General features: G+C 40.4%; 1 protein-coding gene across 4 annotated transcripts in view; it reads left to right on the forward strand.

Moving 5' to 3' along the window:
• Window positions 1-19,475, forward strand: part of KIF13B (kinesin family member 13B) — a 124,781-nt gene that overhangs the window by 86,342 nt on the left and 18,964 nt on the right. For 2 of the 4 annotated variants that reach the window (XM_035322846.1, XM_035322845.1), the window contains exons 27-37: window positions 1,696-1,795; window positions 2,124-2,250; window positions 3,792-3,847; window positions 5,125-5,249; window positions 6,017-6,193; window positions 7,820-7,912; window positions 8,856-9,008; window positions 9,981-10,058; window positions 10,723-10,776; window positions 11,763-11,783; window positions 18,603-18,720. In XM_035322846.1, coding sequence (XP_035178737.1) covers window positions 1,696-1,795; window positions 2,124-2,250; window positions 3,792-3,847; window positions 5,125-5,249; window positions 6,017-6,193; window positions 7,820-7,912; window positions 8,856-9,008; window positions 9,981-10,058; window positions 10,723-10,776; window positions 11,763-11,783; window positions 18,603-18,720 — 1,102 coding nt within the window. The remainder of the gene's footprint in view (window positions 1-1,695; window positions 1,796-2,123; window positions 2,251-3,791; window positions 3,848-5,124; window positions 5,250-6,016; window positions 6,194-7,819; window positions 7,913-8,855; window positions 9,009-9,980; window positions 10,059-10,722; window positions 10,777-11,762; window positions 11,784-18,602; window positions 18,721-19,475) is intronic. The other 2 variants (XM_035322847.1, XM_035322848.1) reach the window with 1 other exon arrangement.

Here is a 19,475-nt window from a genome sequence, read left to right on the forward strand (position 1 = left end):
CATATGGTGGATCAGAGAGGTAGAAGGTAAAGAACAAGACACCTTTAACCATATTTCCGTAACAAGATCCAATTGTGTCTCCTCTTCTCTTTTGAGAGAAGGAGTCTTCCTTTTTGATAAGCTGTGGTTAGACTGAGATTGTCTGCATTAAGAACGAGATCAGGCACAGTGGCGTTGAAGATGCAGTCAAAATACTTCACGCTGTTTCATATTATGAATGTGCTATTTATGAGACCTGGAATATAGTGTAATCAACCCTTGGGCCAGCAAGGGGGAGTCTGTTCCTAGGGCCCTAAGATGGCAGGGAAAAAACTACTTGAAATCAGCCCAGTGATTTGTGTTTAATGTACGTGATGCCACTGTAACGTGAGCCTTACAGGAGAACTGATGAGGTACAGTATCTGCAATATATTTTTCGTCTTCTTGTGAATAACTTTAACCAAAGCACATCATCATCGTTGTAGATCTCAACTTTGTATAATGTGAGCGACGAGAGATTTAGGTTGAATGCATCCTGACAGGTTCCAGCATTCTGCTAGGGGTCTGCAGGCGAGCAATACGAACGTAGTTTATAGTCTTGCAGCCACCCATTTTCCTTGACAAAGTGTTTGTTATAGTTTGATGTGGAATGAAACTGAACTGCTGTTGCCATGAAAGACGCTTCCCTGAAGGCATCCCAGAGCGGGTAGCTCATCGTTGTGGCACTCAACATACAGCATGCAGAGAGTATCATACATCATTTCTGAGCATTTCTGCACCAGAGACAAATGAACTCAATGTTCTTGCAGATGCAGAGGTGTTTTTTGAAGGACACAGGCGCTTAAAAATACGTGAAAAGGCTCAGGCACAAATGCCCTAACTGGGGATAATGGCATGATATGGGGTTAGGAGCAGATTCCTAATATAAGGCTGCTAAACGCTGAGCATGGATGGTGAGCTGTGAATATGGACAGGGGGTTCCAGCTTTGCCACAAGGTAGTGGTTAGTCAGTTTTAGATTAGGTTTAGGGCAAAGAAGATGGGTAAAGTGAAGTATGCTCAGCTAAGTACCAGGTAGCACAAAATAGAGAGAAAAAATGCCTTAAGCTGGCAAGCTAACAACACTTCAAATAAGATGTGGAAAGTTAAGGAACTGAACCTCTGAGGAAATGCTGAGAGAACCGAGGTTGTTTAGCCCTGAGGAGAAGATTTGGCTCAGGGGGATCTTGTCAGCCCTCCCTTACTCTACCATGTAATGGGAGGGTGTAAGAAGACAGAGCCAGCCTCCTTGCAGTGATATCCAGTGCAGGTACAAAAGGCAGTGAGCCTCCACTTCAACATAAGAAACCTTTTTTTTTGCCATAATGATGGTCAGACACTGGAACAGGTTGCCCAGGGAGGTTCTGCAGTTTCCATTCATGGAGATACTCAAATCCCAGCTGGGCACGTGCCCAAGCAAGCTGCTTTGAGCACAGAGCAGGATTAGACAACCTCCAGAGGTCCCTTCCAACCTCGGCTGTTCTGCATTTCTCTTAGTGTTGTCCCCTACAAAAGGAAAGCATAGAGGAGAGCAAAGTGATTCATCAGAGGTCTGCTCTGTCTTATCTGCTTCTTTGGTACAATATGAGCAATAGGGTTGAGGAAACATGTAAGCCACAAATAGGAAACGCTGGCTTTCCAGGGTCAATATTTAATGTGACTTCTTTCCTCCATACAGGATAGGGATTTGGAGAGGCTCCGTCGGAAGTGGCTGTGCGCCTTAACAAAGCGTCAGGAGTATCTCGATCAGCAGTTGCAAAAACTCGTTGGGAAGCCTGGTAAGCAAAATGCTATTAAAGGTAAAAACAGCAATAGGATGAGAGACGTGCACAGACACTATTTCACTTAATATATTGCAGTATAGAAAAGAAGGTAATGGAGAGTTGAATCTCTGAACCCACCACTACTTGGCTTTCAGTGAAACCAAGTTAGAGAAGCCTATGTAAGATGTTATTGTTTTATTTACGCTGTGTGCTTCTTTGTGTGCCACATTTCGGAACAGAGTGGGTTTTATTCTATTACGATGGTGTAAGATCATCGACACATGGTAAAGACAGCGTGTAAGAAATGCTCCCTATTGTCCTTACTGACATCCTGCTCCTCCAGATAAAACAGAGGACGATGCGGATCGGGAGGCACAGCTTTTAGAGATGAGGCTAACACTCACCGAAGAAAGGAACGCGGTGATGGTGCCTTCTGCAGGCAGTGGGATCCCTGGAGCTCCAGCAGAGTGGTATGAACATGCATTGCCATATGCAAGAATGAATATAAAAATGATGCACGGCTCATTCCTGGCTTGGACTGTTGCCCTTTTTTGCTTTCCTTAATCTGGATTCTGTACACTGCATGAGCAAAGTTGTTAAAATTAGGGCGATTGCTTAAATTATTTTATTAGGCTGTGTATCTGAAATCCAGAAATGCTATTTACTAAACGATAGTATTATTGATCAGAGTGTAATTATGACCTTCTGAGGAAACGAAATCAATATTTATTACCACTGCACTTACCATTTAAAAAAATTAGCTAATATGTTAATTACCTAGTTCATTCACTTAAAAGGCTGCTCTGTCGTAATAAAAATGCATCTACAGGAGCATTTTGTTGCATTCCTGGTTTAAGCGCAAAGTCTGTTTAGTCAGCAAGTGTTCCATGTAATTTTCTAAACATTAAAAATAGTAAATTACGCTAGACTGAGCTTGCCATACTGTAGCAGCTGTGAGTAACAACTGCAGATAAGGCAGTAAGGCTGTTTAGTTTCAAACCTCGTTTTCAGTTGCTTTCAACTTTCAGCAATGTTTTTCTGAGCAAAACTCTAACGGTATTTATAGATGGAACTGAGTGTCGTGGCGTTTTAAGTTGAGGCTTGTTAAAATTAGTACTTCTGAAACATAAAAATGGCAGAAGCTTTATTGGAGACGTTCACATTAAAGTATTTGACTAGGTTTGAAAACAGTAGAGCTGCAGGAAACGTAATTGAAGAATCTATTATGAATGCATTTGCACCAAAGGAAGTGTTTGGTGTGACTCCAGCACCGAAGTACACATTAAATAAGATTCCAGCCTGCTCTTGTTCACTATAAAATTCATTAAGTCCAGGTTTGTCATGAGATGGCTACGGCCTTTCTACAGCTAAGATTGCAACAAGGCGTCTTTGAAAATGTCTTAAATGCTTTGTGTGACATCTTAGTGCATCATTAATGTTGTAGCTTTAAAGTGCAAGGCTACAGAATATTTAATCTTATAAACAATCTAAACACCGCCTATGTTATCTCTTCATCCACCCTGTGAAAGTCATGGCTTATGCATCCTCTCGGACTCTCAGATATGTTTAGCAAGACAGAGTAACAATCGGGCAGCATCGACAGTAGCTTAAAATCTTTGCTGCTTTGCTGCTGGATATTCTGACCAACTCTGCTGTCTTCACTGATATCAATAATGCAGAGGGGGTTGCATTTAATAAACGTGTATGTCAGAGTAAATAAACTTAATTTTGCTATTAGTGTTTTAGAGGGAGAAAACATTTCTGAAAGCAGAGGTCAAAGAATATAATAATTGTAAGAGAGCTGGTATAAAAGAAGTACCAATTTAGTTGAGTCTCTCTGAATCTGCAAGAGTAAATTAAAATAAAGCTGTTTGCCAAGGTTATCATTGGTCTGACTTGGAATTGTAGTTGTACTGAATGTAATATACTGTGAGCTTGTATCATAAAGTACGTGTGCTGGGTAAATCAGCTTTAATTTAAATGCCGCCACTGTCACTGTCTTGCATTTTAGGACTCCTGTGCCTGGTATGGAAACTCACATTCCTGTTATTTTCCTCGACTTGAATGGTAAGTGGTTCTTAAAAGGACAGAGTGCTTTGAATCAAACTTTGTACAACCCACGATGTTATAGATTTTAAGCAAGCTAATAAAGTGAAGAAATGCCTGGAACGGCAGGTAGATTAATTTGAAACAGCACATTTTTCACTGAACCATATCACTTAATGTTTCAAAACATACAGCATTATTTCTGGAAGGAACCAGGCATTTTGGTAATCCTACTATTTTGCAGATACTGAATATGTAAAAGAGAAATAGTAAAATGAGTCTACCTGAGAAGAACATCAGTAGATGGTGCAACGAAAACGTAATCATTGGGAATTCTCCTTCCGAGGTCTTGCAAGGATATTACACCAGTCCTATGTAATGTCTTTCTCAGTCCATTAGCAGAAAACGTGAAGTCACTGGTAGTAATGTCTGCATATCAAAAATAAATGCCACGATAAACTCAAGTTTATCTTACTCAGTGAGGTCTTCTGTGTTTCCTTAATGTATACATATTCTAATGCATCCAAATACAAGCTCCAGTTTGAACAGTGTACTTGGTAGATACTTATCTTGGCTATAATTTCCCCATCTTGGGTAAATCAGCAACCCAGGGAGACATCAGTGCTTAATTGGTTGAACAAATCCTTGCTATGATATTTAGAAGAGGGTTAACGCTTGGATTAGAAGCATCAGGTGAGAGAGGAGAGGTGGCATTCTGCCTGTGGTGATGAGGTTTTTGCTGCAATGCTCTTTACATTTATGGCTTATTTACCTCAAAAAGTGTACTGATATATCAAAGGGCTTCAGAGAGGAGCTAGTTAATAATTCATTGACGGTGAGGGACTCGAGCCAGAGCAGGTTGAGCTTGTTCTCGAAAACGATGGTAAAGATTTAATCGTGATCTAAATGTACCATATTTTCACTTGTTCAACCAGCAGCTTTCCTTTATTTCAAAAAAAAGAAAAAAAAAAAACCACCCAAGTAATTATACCAAGCAATGTACTTGGTTTAATTGAGCAGCAGTGCTCAAAATATACCTGTGGGCAAGGAAGGGATATTTACAGCTGGGGGATTTTCCTGTCCAGCAGAGAACTTCATGAGGCACGCTTGAGTCTGCACTCCCAACTTTTTGTGCATGGTTCTGTATAGAAATAGATCTCTGTTTGAAACGGGGTGAGCTTGTCTCATGCAGAGCTGCAGAGCTGGAAATGTGAACACATGAATTGTTGGATGGATGTTTTTAAAATAGAATAATTGGGTTGTCTCTCCTCACCTTCTGCATTCCCCTTTGTTTCCAGCTGATGACTTCAGCTCGCAAGATAACCTTGATGACCCAGAAGCAGGTGGCTGGGATGCTACCCTTGTCGCAGAAGAAGAGGAGGAATTTTTTGAACTGCAGATTGTAAAGCATCATGATAGTGAGGTAAGCAGAGATATAGACCAGTATATTTTAGCTCAGGAGTCTTTTAATTGTTCTCTGTGTATATTAAGCCATGAAGATAACGTGTCAAAGATAACATACAAAGTATACAATGTTTGTTTCTTATAAAATTGACTTTTTTTTCTAAGGTATATTTGCTTGGAGTTGAGCCATAATTCAACTGAGCCTTCCTTCGTCTAAACCCAAGCGTTACAGAAGGTTGAAATTCCGGATGTGTGTTTGGGAAAGAAAAAAAAAAAACAAAGCAAAAACAAACAAACAAAAACTAAAACACCCCAGCAAATTAGAGAATATTCAGCCTTCAGCTGAAAAAACAAGCAATCTTAACTATGGTTACGGTTAACATATTTACCTGTGCGTTGTGTAGTGTGATGGAAGATTTTCACTGCAGTCTCAGTTGCTCTCTGGTTTATCTCGCTAAAGGCCAAATGGTCCTGTAGTTCTGCATATTTTAAAATTTATTTGCAATGATCTTGGGTATTCAAACATATTTTGTTTCAAGAGGAAATGTTCCAGAGTTTGAGCAAGTTGGCATTTTTAAATCCCAACGTCTTCATTTGGCAAACTAATCTTGATTTTTAAATGGCCTCTTCTAAAGTGCATGGATTTTTCTTCATAGGGAGTGAAATGGAGAAGCTGACTCTCAAAATTTATGTATTATGTATTTTTGTTAATTATGCTTAATTAATTACAGTTAATTATACTCCTAATTATGCTTATTAGAGGATACATTTTTTTTTCCTTCGCAGGTGAAAGTAGAAGCCTCGTGGGATTCCACAGTCCACGACTGCATCCAGCTCAGCAAAGGAACAGCGGCAGATGAAAGAGTTTACCTTATTGTGAGAGCCACCGTCCAGCTCAGCCATCCTGCAGAGATGCAGTTGGTGTTACGCAAACGCATCTGTGTCAGTGTTTATGGCAGACAGGTACAGCTTCTGCAGTCCTTCCCACTTTCACTCCACCCGGTGTTTATCGTTGCTCCAAGAGGGGAAGGCTGTGGTTTGTGCAAAATGCTGCTGCTGTGTTTTTTTTAGCTGCCTTCCTTTCTACCTGAATGGAAGCAACATATAAATGGTTTGCAAAGAGGCTTTAAGCTGCCAAGTAAATTTCATAGTGGCTTTTTTATTGTGACTGATAATACAGCTTATTTAAAAGGTTCCATGGCAATTTAGTATAACATTCGGTATTATTTTTATCAACTATTGACTAATTGCTTTATCCCCAATAACCGAAAAAAGGAGAAAGAGTTAACTTGTTATGAACTTGTGGTTAATGTTTTGCATAAACTGTGCATCAGAATAAACATGTTTCCTTGCTCCTGTAGTACCTTCACACGTTACTGCTATTGCTATTTGTACATCCAGATATTTAGAGTTAAGCAAGCAACAGCTGGAGCAGAGCAGAGCTCCCTTTGTGTAATTTTTCGAAGTTAATCACTCTTGATCTTCTACATTTTCCAGTTGCTTTATGCTCTCGATACTGTGTAGGTGAGAGCAGGGTGCTTGATATATGGAAAATGGAAGATGTTTTCCATTTATGGCAACATGTCCTGAAATATATTTTATTTTTACAAGGATGGTGAGGAAGAAGAGAGTTTATTCAGCATTGTCTCAGAATCCAGCTTCCCTTAGCAGGGATGATGACAAAGCAGGAAGCCTGAATTGTTATTCTGTTTGCACATCTGTAGTTAAAAGCAAGAGCAGAATTCTATTTACACATCTGTAGTTACAATCAAGTTAAAAGCAAGAGCAGAAGAGGTGTGGTCACACCCAGAAACCGTGTAGGCAACTCTAACCTGCTTTTAGGTTAGAAATAGAACTGCAGCTCTCGATGCTTCGGTTAGGTAACAGCTATTTCTCAGAAAGGGAACAGTGATTTTTTTTTTAGTAATACACAATGGGAGGAGTTTATTCAATAGATGGAGCCTGCCAGTAATTATAATTGTGTTAAGTCTTCATTAAGTCTGTTTTCTACAGGCTTAGTCAATGATTTTTTTTTACTGGTATCCACCACAGAATCTTTCTTGCTAGCTTTCTGGCTAGCTTTCTTGCTAGGTTTCTAAAAATCCTCGTCGATAACCTTTTCCGGGTGTTTGTCTCAGCAGCATCTTGGAATGACTCATCTCTGCATTAATTCAACAGTCCAGTTCTTAACCCTGCAAGGCGCCAAGTCAGCATAAACAATGACCATGCCCCCTTAAATCATTCTTCATAACGATCTCTTTGGTCAAGAATTTAATGCCTGCACTTGTCAATATTCAAGACAAGTCACCTACGGCCCTGCAAAGAAAAAAAAAAAATCTAGAACTAGCAGAAGTATTGTGTGCTGGTTGAGCAGTCACCTTGCAATAAAGGAAGTAAATTCTTTTTCTGTATTCAAAATACAGACAAGCAAACGATTTGTCTCCAAGATAAAATCTTTAAATCTTAAGTATTTGTTGGCTAGCCTCTTGGGTTTGGGCTTCTTTCTTTGTAAACTATATTTAGTTCAGTCGAATACGTTAAAACATTTTTTCCTTAAAGCAAGAAATATTTTCTTTTCCCTCCCCACAGGGTTTTGCACAGAGTTTCCTCCGAAGAATGTCTCACCGAAGCTCCATTCCTGGCTGTGGTGTCACTTTTGAGATAGTCTCAAATATTCCAGAGGTGAATAAGAATTCAAACCATCTGAAATTGGCTGAGAGTCTCTAACTTCCTGATTTTTTTCTTACGGTTGAGCATGCTCGTTCTTGCTGCTGAAAGCATAAACTATCGTTCTTATAAAAGATTAAGCAAATTTCTTTACATGTTTTGACTTAGCAACAGCGTGTGTCTTATCGGTGTCACTACCTGTTTTGTTGAGCGAGCACCCATTTGCTTAAGTCCTTGAAGAAATGTTTTAAAGAAAGAGAAAAAGGGGAATAAAGATGGCTAGGTGAAATGCCCGATGTAAGGGACATGCAAATATGTTGTAGAAAAACAAAAACAAAGTGCACACAGCCACTTGGCTTCTTGTAAGTAATGTCTTAATGCAACCCTTGATTCCTGAGGATGTTCATAGTTGGATGCTAATCCCTTCCTTCCAAGCAGATGCTTTATAAGATCACTTGTAAAAAAAACATTAACACGTGAAGAGCCAAAAGGCTGATTGCTGCCTGCCTCTTTTATGTTCTGCTGTGTTTAACGCTCTGTGTTGAAATGTTTCTCAAGTGATGTGTTGGGGTTTTTTTGTTTGTTTTGTTTTGTGGGCTTTTTTTTTTTTGCAAGTCACTTGAAATTTTGTTTTCCTCCCAGGGTAGATAATACCCCAAATGTGTTTGAGTGCTTTTTAATTACAAGATATCTGAATGCAACCCTTTAGCTAATCAATGGCAGTGTCTTACTGTGAGACTCTCTCTCTCAAGAAAAAAATAAGAAATGAAAAAACACACGTATGAGATGGTGCTGATGATTTCTAAATATGCCTTATCATATTTAACAAGACATTTGAACCTACCCCTGAGTTTAAGGGAAAACAACGCTGAATCAGTCCTGCATGTTTTAAAAATGCAATTTCTTGTTTTCTTTGTTCGTGTTTTTATTTTAAAAGGTTGTCTTTTCTTCTTCCCAGGATGCTCAAGGAGCCGAAGAGCGGGAAGCACTAGCCAGAATGGCAGCAAACGTTGAAGATGCAGCCTCAGCTGACTCTGAAGCCTATATTGAGAAATACTTGCGGAGTGTGCTGTCTGTAGAGAACATTCTCACCTTGGATCGTCTGCGCCAGGTCTGTTATGACTCTAGCACTCAAAGCACTGTATGGCAATGCAAATGTGTTCATAAGTGTTTCATAAGGCTGGCAAACCAAGACCACCACCTCAGTGCATACCTCAGCTTTGCAAAGTGTGCCTGTGGCAAAAGGCCAAAGAAGTAAATGCAGCTCACTTTGCAGAGATGTTCTCACTCTACCTGCAAAATGGATGGATTGGGCTGGAAGCTTTATATTAAATGCACTGTCTCTTATGGGATCCTTAGTTTGAGATCATGCGTTGCTAATTATGTTTCAGAAAGAGCAGTTATGGGTGGTGTTAGCTTTTGCTTTCTGAAGCTTAGGCTTTAATGCAGGTTTCTGGAGTTGCTAGCAGAGTTCTTGTCATTTTGCTTGTGTTCAGCCTCGAAGTAACCCAGCCTGTTCTGTTGATAACTAAAACATTGATTGGGTTAATCTTACGCACTCCAGCTTGATCTGTTTACCAAGAAAACCATAAGAGAGAAAAACATTTATTGAAAATTGTTCTTCTGGTTATAAATTATGCAGGTGCAAAAGAAAGTTATGCAAAGCAAGCCAGAGTATGTGCCTGCCCACTATAAATTAATGTTGAAAGTGCAGTGTGCTCAGAAGTATTGAAAGCAAGTTCCGTGTCATATATAATTAGTTTAAAGGATTAAAATAGGAGCTCAGCTAGGAAAAGGAGTCCATCTTCACATCTGTAAGTCATCGTCCTAGATTCAGTACAAGCTCTAAGATCCTACGTGTGTCAATCAGCAAAATACTGGATGTTAATGTTTCTCCACTCGTGCACTTCTGGCTATGTGATGTACAATTTTTAGATTACGGTACGCTTCCCAGATGGGAGCCTGTGCAATAAGGCTGTTTAGAAACATTTTTCTTGTGTAGACAAAGATGGGATGATTGGAGCTCGGATTCTTGCAAAACATGCACAGTATTTTCTGTTCTTTGCTTCTGTATGGTTGGCAGGAAGTTGCTGTAAAAGAGCAGCTAATGGGAAAAGGAAAACTCTACCGGAGGAGCCTGAGCTCTCCCAATGTGAATCGGGTGAGTATTCCACACCGACATCTGCAGTGTATTGAGGGCAGCAAGTGCATCTTTCAATTACAGATCCCTATAATGCCGGAGTCATCGAGCATAGCAGCAAATTTTCTTTTGTTTGACCCTTCTGTTCATCTGTGCTATTTGCGTAAATCGCTAAGTAGAGACAAAATCTGCATATATTCATACTTTCATCGTACAGATTAGCATGCTTTGGAGTACCCACGTAAATCCAGATCATCTGAAAAAGCGATGTAAAAAGAACTGCAGAGCACTGAAGGCTTTTCACCTAGCCATCATCTCGGAGATTTTTTTTTCTCTTTAGAAGATTTGAAAGCCAGCTACAAGTATTTGCTGATTTTAATTTTGTAACAGCATTGTTTTATTATCTTATATATTATCTTTTTCTTGATTAGTGAATAAGAAAGAAAAGACACTTCTGCTTTCCAATGATTTTCATGAAATGCTTTGGTAGAACTAGTAGTGAAAAGTTAAATTTTTCCCCCTTTTAGGTCACTAATAGGGGTTTCACCTTTCATCTCTTGGCTTTTAGTTCTTCTTTAACTGCAAGATGGTTTCCTTTCACCCTTCCTTATTTCTGTCAAGGCACATATTTATCAGTTTTCAAGTTTTTGTTAAGAAATAATTCTGCCTACCTTGACCATTTCAGCTTTCTGGAAGCCGCCAAGATCTAGCTCCTCCTTATAACCTGAGCAGTAACCGGGTAAGTGTCTGAAACTCTCCTGGGAAATCTTCTATAGAAGAAAGATTGCTACCATGACTGCTTTATACCAGTTACAGGGGCATAGCTGGGAAATATCCTTAAAAATGAGGCACACCCACGTGCTTCTTGTATTCTTGGGAATGTTCATTGGCCATACTAGACTTGTTTGTGCATCGCTGGACGTCCCTGGGAAGGCTCCCAGGCCTTCATCAGTCACATATCACTACTGTTAGTGGCTGTGGCATGTATTATGGCAGACCTGTGTCCAGCAGACCAGAGTAAATGTAGCCATCCATCACATGGGGGTGCATTTTTCAGGGGAAGTTTTCTCATTGTTAAGTTTCAAAGTGCTTCCAAAGCTTCTACCTGGGTAGAAAACCCAGGGCAAACCTTCTACCTGGGCAAACCTTCTGGGTAAGGGACAAATTTGGGTTCACAAGTAAGTTCAGGTCCACCCTTAAGATAGAATAATATGCCGTGAGCCTCTGCCCTTCAGAGGGAAACGAGCAGTTGTAAGCTTGCAGTGGGTGATTTGATAATTCAGTCCATTACACTCCTTAAAAATAACAGCATAGATCAAAAGCAGTTCTTTAAGAAATGAAAGATTAAATTTAAGCTTATTTTCCAAAGCCTAGATAAACTAAAGGGTCTTCTCCTGATAGATATTCTGCCCAGTGAGCATGTAGTCATTTTAAAAGGGAGCATCTAGTGGTGACAAGGCATTTTAATGCATAATGCAGTTGCACGGAATAATAGAATTTTGATGTAGTGCTCTAGCATTGGTTGCTAAATCTGCTACATCTGATCCATGTACAGAATGCTAAAATATGTGCAGGTGATAAAGTGCTTACAGCAACTTCTGCTTGGAGAGAACTGTGGAATGTGTCAATATTGTAGGTTTTTAAAGTGAAAAAGTCCCGAGTCCTTAATGATTTTTGTTTTTCTCTTCCCCTCCCCTCAATGGTTTCCCTCAATGCATGTTTCAGAGTCCAAAGGTCCCAGCAGAGGTAATGCATTAGGTCCACCTAATGAGTGGGATAATAATTTTATCTCACTATAAAGTTTATTTTGCTCACTTAAACGCTTTTCCTTCCTGCTTTGAAGATGCTGCTGTTGGTGTCTCATTTGCATAGTAGGCAGCAAATGAGTTTTTTCCATTGAAAAGCCTGTCATTAACACAGTGTGAAATTGGTACAAAGGAGAGAAGATTCTCCTTCTTGGGGGCATCTTACAGTTTGCTACAAAGCCATAGCTGTTAAGATGGCATTTTTCCGAGTTGTTTGGCCAGGGTGAAGTTATTTCAGAAATGACCCCCTTTTTGCTTAAAAAAATAAAAATAAAACAGACATAAAAGCAAACAAATGTGTGCCAACCATGTGCAGCCTGGAAATGAGATAAACGTTGGGAATTTCTTTCAAATCTTTCTCCGGCTTTCTGCCTTCGGGTAGTTCAGTGGTAACAACTCTTGATTCCTTTCAAAGAGTGAATTTAAATTAACACTGGGCCAATGGAAAACCACGTTTATCCTTGTTATCATGTTAACACTCTCAGAGGAATGACTGTGTGCCCCCCTTTGTCGTACCAAGCTTTGGTTAACCGAGTTCATTGGTAGTGGTTTGCATGGGTTTCTGCAGCTCTGCCTCCTTTGGTGTAGCCACTGACAAATGTGTTATAGCACTGTGACTTGGGGCTGAGGCTGTGTAGCTTACCTCCTTGCTTGTAGCATGCTTACTTTAAACTTGCTTGTTGCTCAGGACAGTAACAGTGGCTTATTGGGGGATTACGAACTCCCCTCTTAGAGATTTCTCCCCTTCTTAGAGATTTCTTAGAGGCTTCTGGTTCAGTTTCTGTAGGGAGATGAATGGAAGCTTCTGTAATCACAATGAAACGTTAATCAAATTCTTAAATGTTCCTGTAGTGCACACAAAGCACACTGGTAACAGCATCCCTATGTATTTTAGCATAAAAGATCCACGGACGGTTTCATATGCTGATTTTTAGCTAAGTTAGATGTCCTTTGTCACTTGGAGAGCAATTCAAGTGGAAAAAGAAGTCTTCTCCAGCAGTGATGAATCATTATTCTTCTGGGAATTTGTTTTTGTTTTCAAGTGACTATAATAAGCTAATTTCAAACAAGCGGTGTATTGTATCATAAGAAATGTCAGTCACAATATAGTAATTGCATCCTGAATTGGGTGCAGGACTTATCTGCCAAGCCTGTGTACGTTAATATTAGTGGAAGCCTTTACTTATATCAGAATCTTCCTCTCCTTAGCTTTTATTCCATTACTTCATTTTCCTCTCTAATTTTAATGTTGTTATTCCTGGCATTGCTGCTGCCTTCATCATGAATCTCAAGCTCTGTAGGAAGGCTCCCGAGCCTCATTCCTGTATGTAAAGCACCATTCGTCCTGGTAAAGTTCTGAATGTGGATTCTACTTCAGTTTTCAGCATGATGAATAGACAGAACTCACTCTTCTCTAAAAAGTTAGAAAAAGAAATAACCGTGGTATAGGTGCAACTAAAACAAGCAGGCCAAAACTTTCCAGAATTAGGGCCTGGACTCATCTTGCAGCTGTAGCTGAATTTTTGTTCCTACACATAGATGGGTGGTCACGTTCTCACGAAGAGCTAGAAAAGCCCGTCTCCAGGACTGCAGGAGACATGTGAGTTTGGTGTATTTTGAAAAAAACTTTAAAGAATATCTTGGTGTATTGATACCACAGAGAACTTCCAAAGAGCAGGCCCAAACCTGACAATGAGATACATGTTTGTATGAAATACAAAATCCCAATGGTGATTAAAATCATAACTTGTGAGCTTACCTAATTTGATGAGAAGACAGAGGGATGCCTTCTAAATTAACTTCAGAAGACAGTCTTACAGAAGTTAGGTTAACAGGATAGCATTTCACCTCTAAGTTATAGCTTCTTGCTCAAATGAGCAAAAGCCATTTTTTTCTCCAATTATCACTACAGGTATGGTTATGGGAGAGTGAGATTAATTTTGTTTCATTTTACACATCAACACGAGTGTTAGGTAGAAGTATAGAGTCCCTTAGTGCTGATCAAAGGTACAGAGCTGGATTTTTACATTCCGAAATCCTTGCAGTGGAAGCTTTAAAATTCTGTTGACTTATAGATTCCGTTGACTTAAACTGATGAATCAGTTGCACAAAGAATGGAAGACACCTTTGACCTGTTTTACAGCAGTTGTTAAGGCTATAATCATATGCTGATGAAAAATTTCACGAGCTGTTCTTAAAATACCTTTGCACAATAACCATTCTGTCTCTGACAGCTGTCTCTCCTTTCTAAAAGGCCCAGTAGTTTGTAGCTCAAAAGCCTTGTATCCAAAAAGCCGAATAAGGTTGTGCCATTTAACCTTCAGGTTTCACAGGGAATCAGAGATTTTTTTCATCAAATTGGTACGATGTAAATAAATTTGAATACTCTAGTTTTGTGGTTCATGAGAACAAGTGCCTTTCAGCCAAGCTGTATGCTTAAATATGTGCTACCTTGTCACTTCTTCCGTAAGTCTTTTCTGAACTGCTAAAATAATAAAACACAAGAACTGTTCGTTTCTCTTATCTAGCGGCAGAATTTTAATGGTCTGTCAACTTCAAGAAGAAAATCATTGTCAGGTAAAGCCTATAGATGATTTGGGTAATGATCACCCGTATTTGCTGTAAAGATTTTATGGGTGCCAGTGCTGACCTGAACCCCGGTGTTTTTAATGGGGGACGAGTGAAAGGGGATGCAGTGGACAAGAAGGAGAAGGTATTATAGAAATAACACACTTTCTGAACAACTTCGTATCAAAATGCATCAAATGACAAGTGTTCTTCCGGTGGCTATTTTTGATTTGTTAAATTAAGTCATTTGACCTCTGTTTGGTCACTTGGCAGAGACCAAATATATTCATGAAATGATGGCTCCTCAGGGCAAATGATTTGCAAGCTTCCTTCCTTCTTCTGACCACCCTTCTTGATAGGGGAAAGATTCGCAGCACTTAAATAATATCAATTGCTTAGACTTCAGGTCTAAGTGTTCAAGTTAGTGAACGCACAAAGCAATCATCTGAGAGTGCTACGTAACGTGCATATATGAAACTTGGGAACTGTATCAAGTTAATAAAGTTAATAATTCTTACGTTTTTTTTTTTCTTTTGAGAGATTGAGATGGGTTATCTTTCCATCCAGTTTAGTAAAAGCAGTCATTCATCAACTGGCTTTTGCCTCTGCGGATTCTTAGCACGACAGTTGACCCTTTCAGTTGTCCCCAGCATTTTTTTTTCAGTTAGGTTTCTCCATGTGTTGCCCCAATTTACCTACTTTTTAATGGTTTGCTGTCATCTCAGAATTGAGGGTCACCTTACCCCTAACATGTGTGAGCTGTAGTCTAAAATGATGATCTTTCCCCTCCAAAACTAATTATTTGTTATTTGAAAACCCCACATGCTTTAAGTATATGGCCAGACAAATCCTATTCACAAGTGCACGTTCCTGTTCTCAGGATCTGTATTTTATTTAGTCTGGAAAAATGCTTAACATTTTGTAGGACATGTAGTCATCCATAATATCAAGGCTGAAACTAAATTTGCTAAAGATACTTAGAAAAAAGTTTTTATTCCTAAAGAGAAAATCACTAAATCCTGTCCTTTCTGTGCAGGATGAATTTCTTGGGAGTGTTTTCTCTGTTTCTTATCTACTCTGATTTTTTTGAATCACTCTTCAAACAGGTCTAGAAAGCCAACATGCTTGCCTGAAATGATTTTTGTTGGAACAGTCAATGAAGGGCACTTCTGACTCAATAAATCGTGATTCAGAAAACGATTCAGTTGCTCCTTACCTGCATTGAGTCAGTGTTGTAGGAAGTTAGAAAACTTTCCCCGCGTAGTCTATTTCTTATGTCTCTGTGGTCTCCAGGAGCCCTGTAGGCTTGGCCTGTGAGTAGAAAATAATTAGGACCTGCCACCTTTGTCCATTTGTCTTTAGTAAGTTGATCATCATCGTAAGATCCCAAGGTAACTCTAATTAAGCTTTACGTCCTCCAAAAGAAGCTTTCAGATGTTTACCACACTTGCATAGTTTTTTTCTAAATCTGATGCCAGGCTAATGTCAGCACCAGGTTAATTTACCAGGCTGATGGCAGTTCCAGACCCAAAGGTTACAAAACCAAATAGTTTATAGATTTTCAAGATTCTTTGAGTCTTGTGATCCTATCCCACCAAATATTCCTCTACTTTCTTTAAACTCCTTCAACACCGCTGAGCTGGTGCATGCAAAGGAGACTGAATTACACTGAGATGTTCTTCTGATCTGGATATAATACAAACTCTTCTTCCATTTTGGCTTTCCTCTTGCAAACTAATCAATCAATGGGAGCCAGAGGAGACTTCAGAAAAAATTCCACATCCCTAAGAGCGTTGCATTAGGTCGCTGGATGTGGAATTTTTTCTTCAGTCTCCTGACTGGCTCCCATTTTTAAAGCCATGCCGGCTTTAAAAATCTACTGTGGAGTGTGAATTGGTCACAATGTCAAAGGAGACTTTTGAATGGATGCAATTTGGGCACGACCGCAGGCAGTCAGGCCAGCTAAAAGAAATCAGCACTAGTTGAAATGCAAGACAGCAAAACCTGAGTAAGAGTTTCTGTGGAGTGGGATAGGAAAGCCTGTTTCACAGAAGCATTTCGTGGAAGGAATTTTCCAGACACGGGCAGGACTTTTTGATGCGTGCAAGACGTGAGAGTTGCAGGTCAAAGATAACACTTAAGTTCGAGGCTTAAGGTAAAGGTAGAATAGCTCTGTCATCCATGCTGATAGGGCAGGAAGCTTTCAAGAAGGGCTTTAAACTCCAAAGTCCTCAAAAACACAAGACTAAACAAACCCCTGGAGTTACTGCTACTCCCAGCCTGGGTTATATCAGTTTTGACATTTGGGATGGCTGCCTCCGGTCAACTCAGACACCCACTACTCTTTAGGTATCCCAAATGTTACTTCACAGAAAACCGAGCCCGTTGTCTCTACATCTAATAATGTAGTTGCTAAAGGTCTGAAGACTCTGCAGAAGCGCACGTTACTTGCTATTCAAGGCAGGACAGCTTCTGTGGGACTAACTTATAGATCCGAATGGAAACGATTTTTGCTCTGGGCTGCTCACTGTGACCTTCAACCCATTGGAGAAATCTATTCCTCCTATCCCGGCTTATTTATTATTTGTGAAACATTCACGACTTCAAGTTACAGTTGAGATTAGTCTCGCTGCCTGTCATTTTTCTGTTCAAGGTCAGATTATTTCCTTGCATCCCACGGTGTGAAGCTTCTCAGAAAGGTGCATTTCCCTTCTCTTCCCCCAGAAAACTACGTAAAACTTGTGGTCTGGGATGTAGCAGGTCTCTACTGCCTCCTTTTTAGTTTGTTCACTTTGCCATCTCATTCTGAAAGTGTTTCTGTTACATCTTTTAAAAGAACTAGCATGATACAGACACGCTACAATGAAGACAAGGGCAGATATTGTGCAGGCCGTAGCCCAACCTCTTACCAGAAGTGTGATCGGAGTTTGGTGTATGTCAGCTTGGTTGCCTTACCACCGCCCTGCCTTCACACCTTCTATTTCTGGAAGAGTGCAGCTTTTTTCCCAGGGCCTCTTTGCTGCCTGACCAAGACAACTCTTTTCCATAAGACATGGAGACTTTGCAGCATTCAAGGCCAGGCTGTTTTCACCCACAGACCCTCTCGACATACACTGGATTGCATTAAGATCTCCACATAAAACTTTTAGCAGCAGCTTCCTCAGATTCCCCTTGGCCAGTCACTAGATTTGGCTGCGATGACACTGCAGTGCACTCTAAAAGATGTTACCTTACGACACGATAGAGGTAGGAAAACAGGATTTTGCCACTTAGATTCTCAAAATTGCACTGGTGTGAAATGAGAGCTCGGTAATTCTCTCTGTTAACCAAGAAGCTGTCGCCAGGCCAGCCTCTGGCCTATAAGGTTGGGGTGGAAGATGCAAAATCCCGGTGACCCCATTGTTCAGAGAACTTACACCCCATTATGTGTGTCTCCTTCCCTTGGGATCCATGTGTTCAAAACCCACCCAGGGGCTCCTGGGCACCCATGGAGGCAGGGGGCCTGCCGCCTGCTCTGCTGCTGTTTCTTACCCCTCGTCTGCGTTCAGGCAGGTCTGCAAATCATCATCTTTCATCTTCATAACCACATCAAAACTCCGACCTGTCTTTACTTAATCTTTTCTCTGGCTCCTGGTATCTACAATTTGTTGTCGTGTGTTCCATCTCTCTCTTTGCCAGGTAGTTAAACAGAAATGCAGCTACCACGATTATTTCCTCTTGATCTGATCAACGTCGCCGTATCTGACCCTAGGCACTAACGTCCAGCCTTCGGGTCTAAGATCCTATTTTTCTTCTTGCCCAGAGCTCTGTCTGTCCTCACCCCTTCTTTCTGACACTTCATCCACTTTCTGAGCAGATACACAAAATAATGAGGAATTTGGGGCAGTACTATTTTATTTTCACCAGGTTGTAATGCGCTCAACTCCCAGACTGAGTGAAATATTGTAGTTTTAAGGTCTCTAAGCAGACTCTTTTTGTGCCTTGATGCTGATGGTTGCTGAGGGTGCTTATCTTTCCAGGACTGGGTGTTTCAACTAAAGGTGCCTTGGGGAAGGGTCTTTGCTCAGCTCGGCCAATTCTGAACTTTACAAAGGTGTTGTGCAAGCTGGCATGGTGTGTAAGAATTGCTGTACTAACTTGGTGCTGTGCTAACTTGGAAAAATGCAACTTTTTTTTCTTTTTTTTTCCCTAGGGCCGATGGGAAAGTCAGCAAGATGTATCCCAAGGTGTCGCAAACACCAGTAGAGGCATCAGTCCATCTCGTACATCCCTGCCAGGCTCTGGGCAGCAAAACCACTCTCCTGATGCAGGTATGGGGCTTTCCTAAAGCTAGGACAGCTCTCACAAAAATGAAGTGAAATCACCCCAGCTTCTGAGTGCCCAAAGGAGCTGAGCTGCTTTCAGAGATGCAGAGAAATGTCTCCTCCAAAGCAATGTCCATGCAGTTCCCTCTCTGTGAGCAGTTGTGACTTAGCTGCGTACTCTAGCTAGCCTTGCCTTTGTCCGACACGAGTTCTGCTAGGTGTCAAATGCCACGTGTTTTAGTTGTCTCTGATTTTGGAAGATGCGGTCTTTATCTCAGAAGCTCAATTTCTAAAGCCAGCAGTTAGCTGGGCTCAGAACATGTTATCTGTTGTGTGGGTAAAACAGCAAAGACAAGAAGGCTACTAAGGTTTTAGAAAATAACCAGCGCTGGAATTGGATGGCTGTCTTGCAGTACGTGTGCCTGATGTACAGCTGAGTGCCGTGATACATAGTGAGGTTTTTAATGTCTAACTAGTTTTTCTCAAGGGACAGTAGAGTAGAAAAAAACTGCAGTATTAGCAAGAAGAGTTGAATGTCCCAAACTTTTTATTTTTCTTAACTTGAATCTTTTCATCTTTTACTTTTGGCAAGCTTTGTTATTGTCATCAGAATCGTGTTTTGTATCAACATCTTTTTTCGCTTTTGCTTCTCGATTTTTTCCTACTTCTGCAAGTTATAAAGCATTTTATGTTTCCAGTGGGAAAGAGCAAACTTTTTCACACCATGTGATGAGAAAAACTTTCTGCATGCTGGGGCCACA

This window comes from Oxyura jamaicensis, chromosome 3 (genome assembly GCF_011077185.1).
Source record: "Oxyura jamaicensis isolate SHBP4307 breed ruddy duck chromosome 3, BPBGC_Ojam_1.0, whole genome shotgun sequence".
Taxonomy (NCBI): domain Eukaryota; kingdom Metazoa; phylum Chordata; class Aves; order Anseriformes; family Anatidae; genus Oxyura; species Oxyura jamaicensis.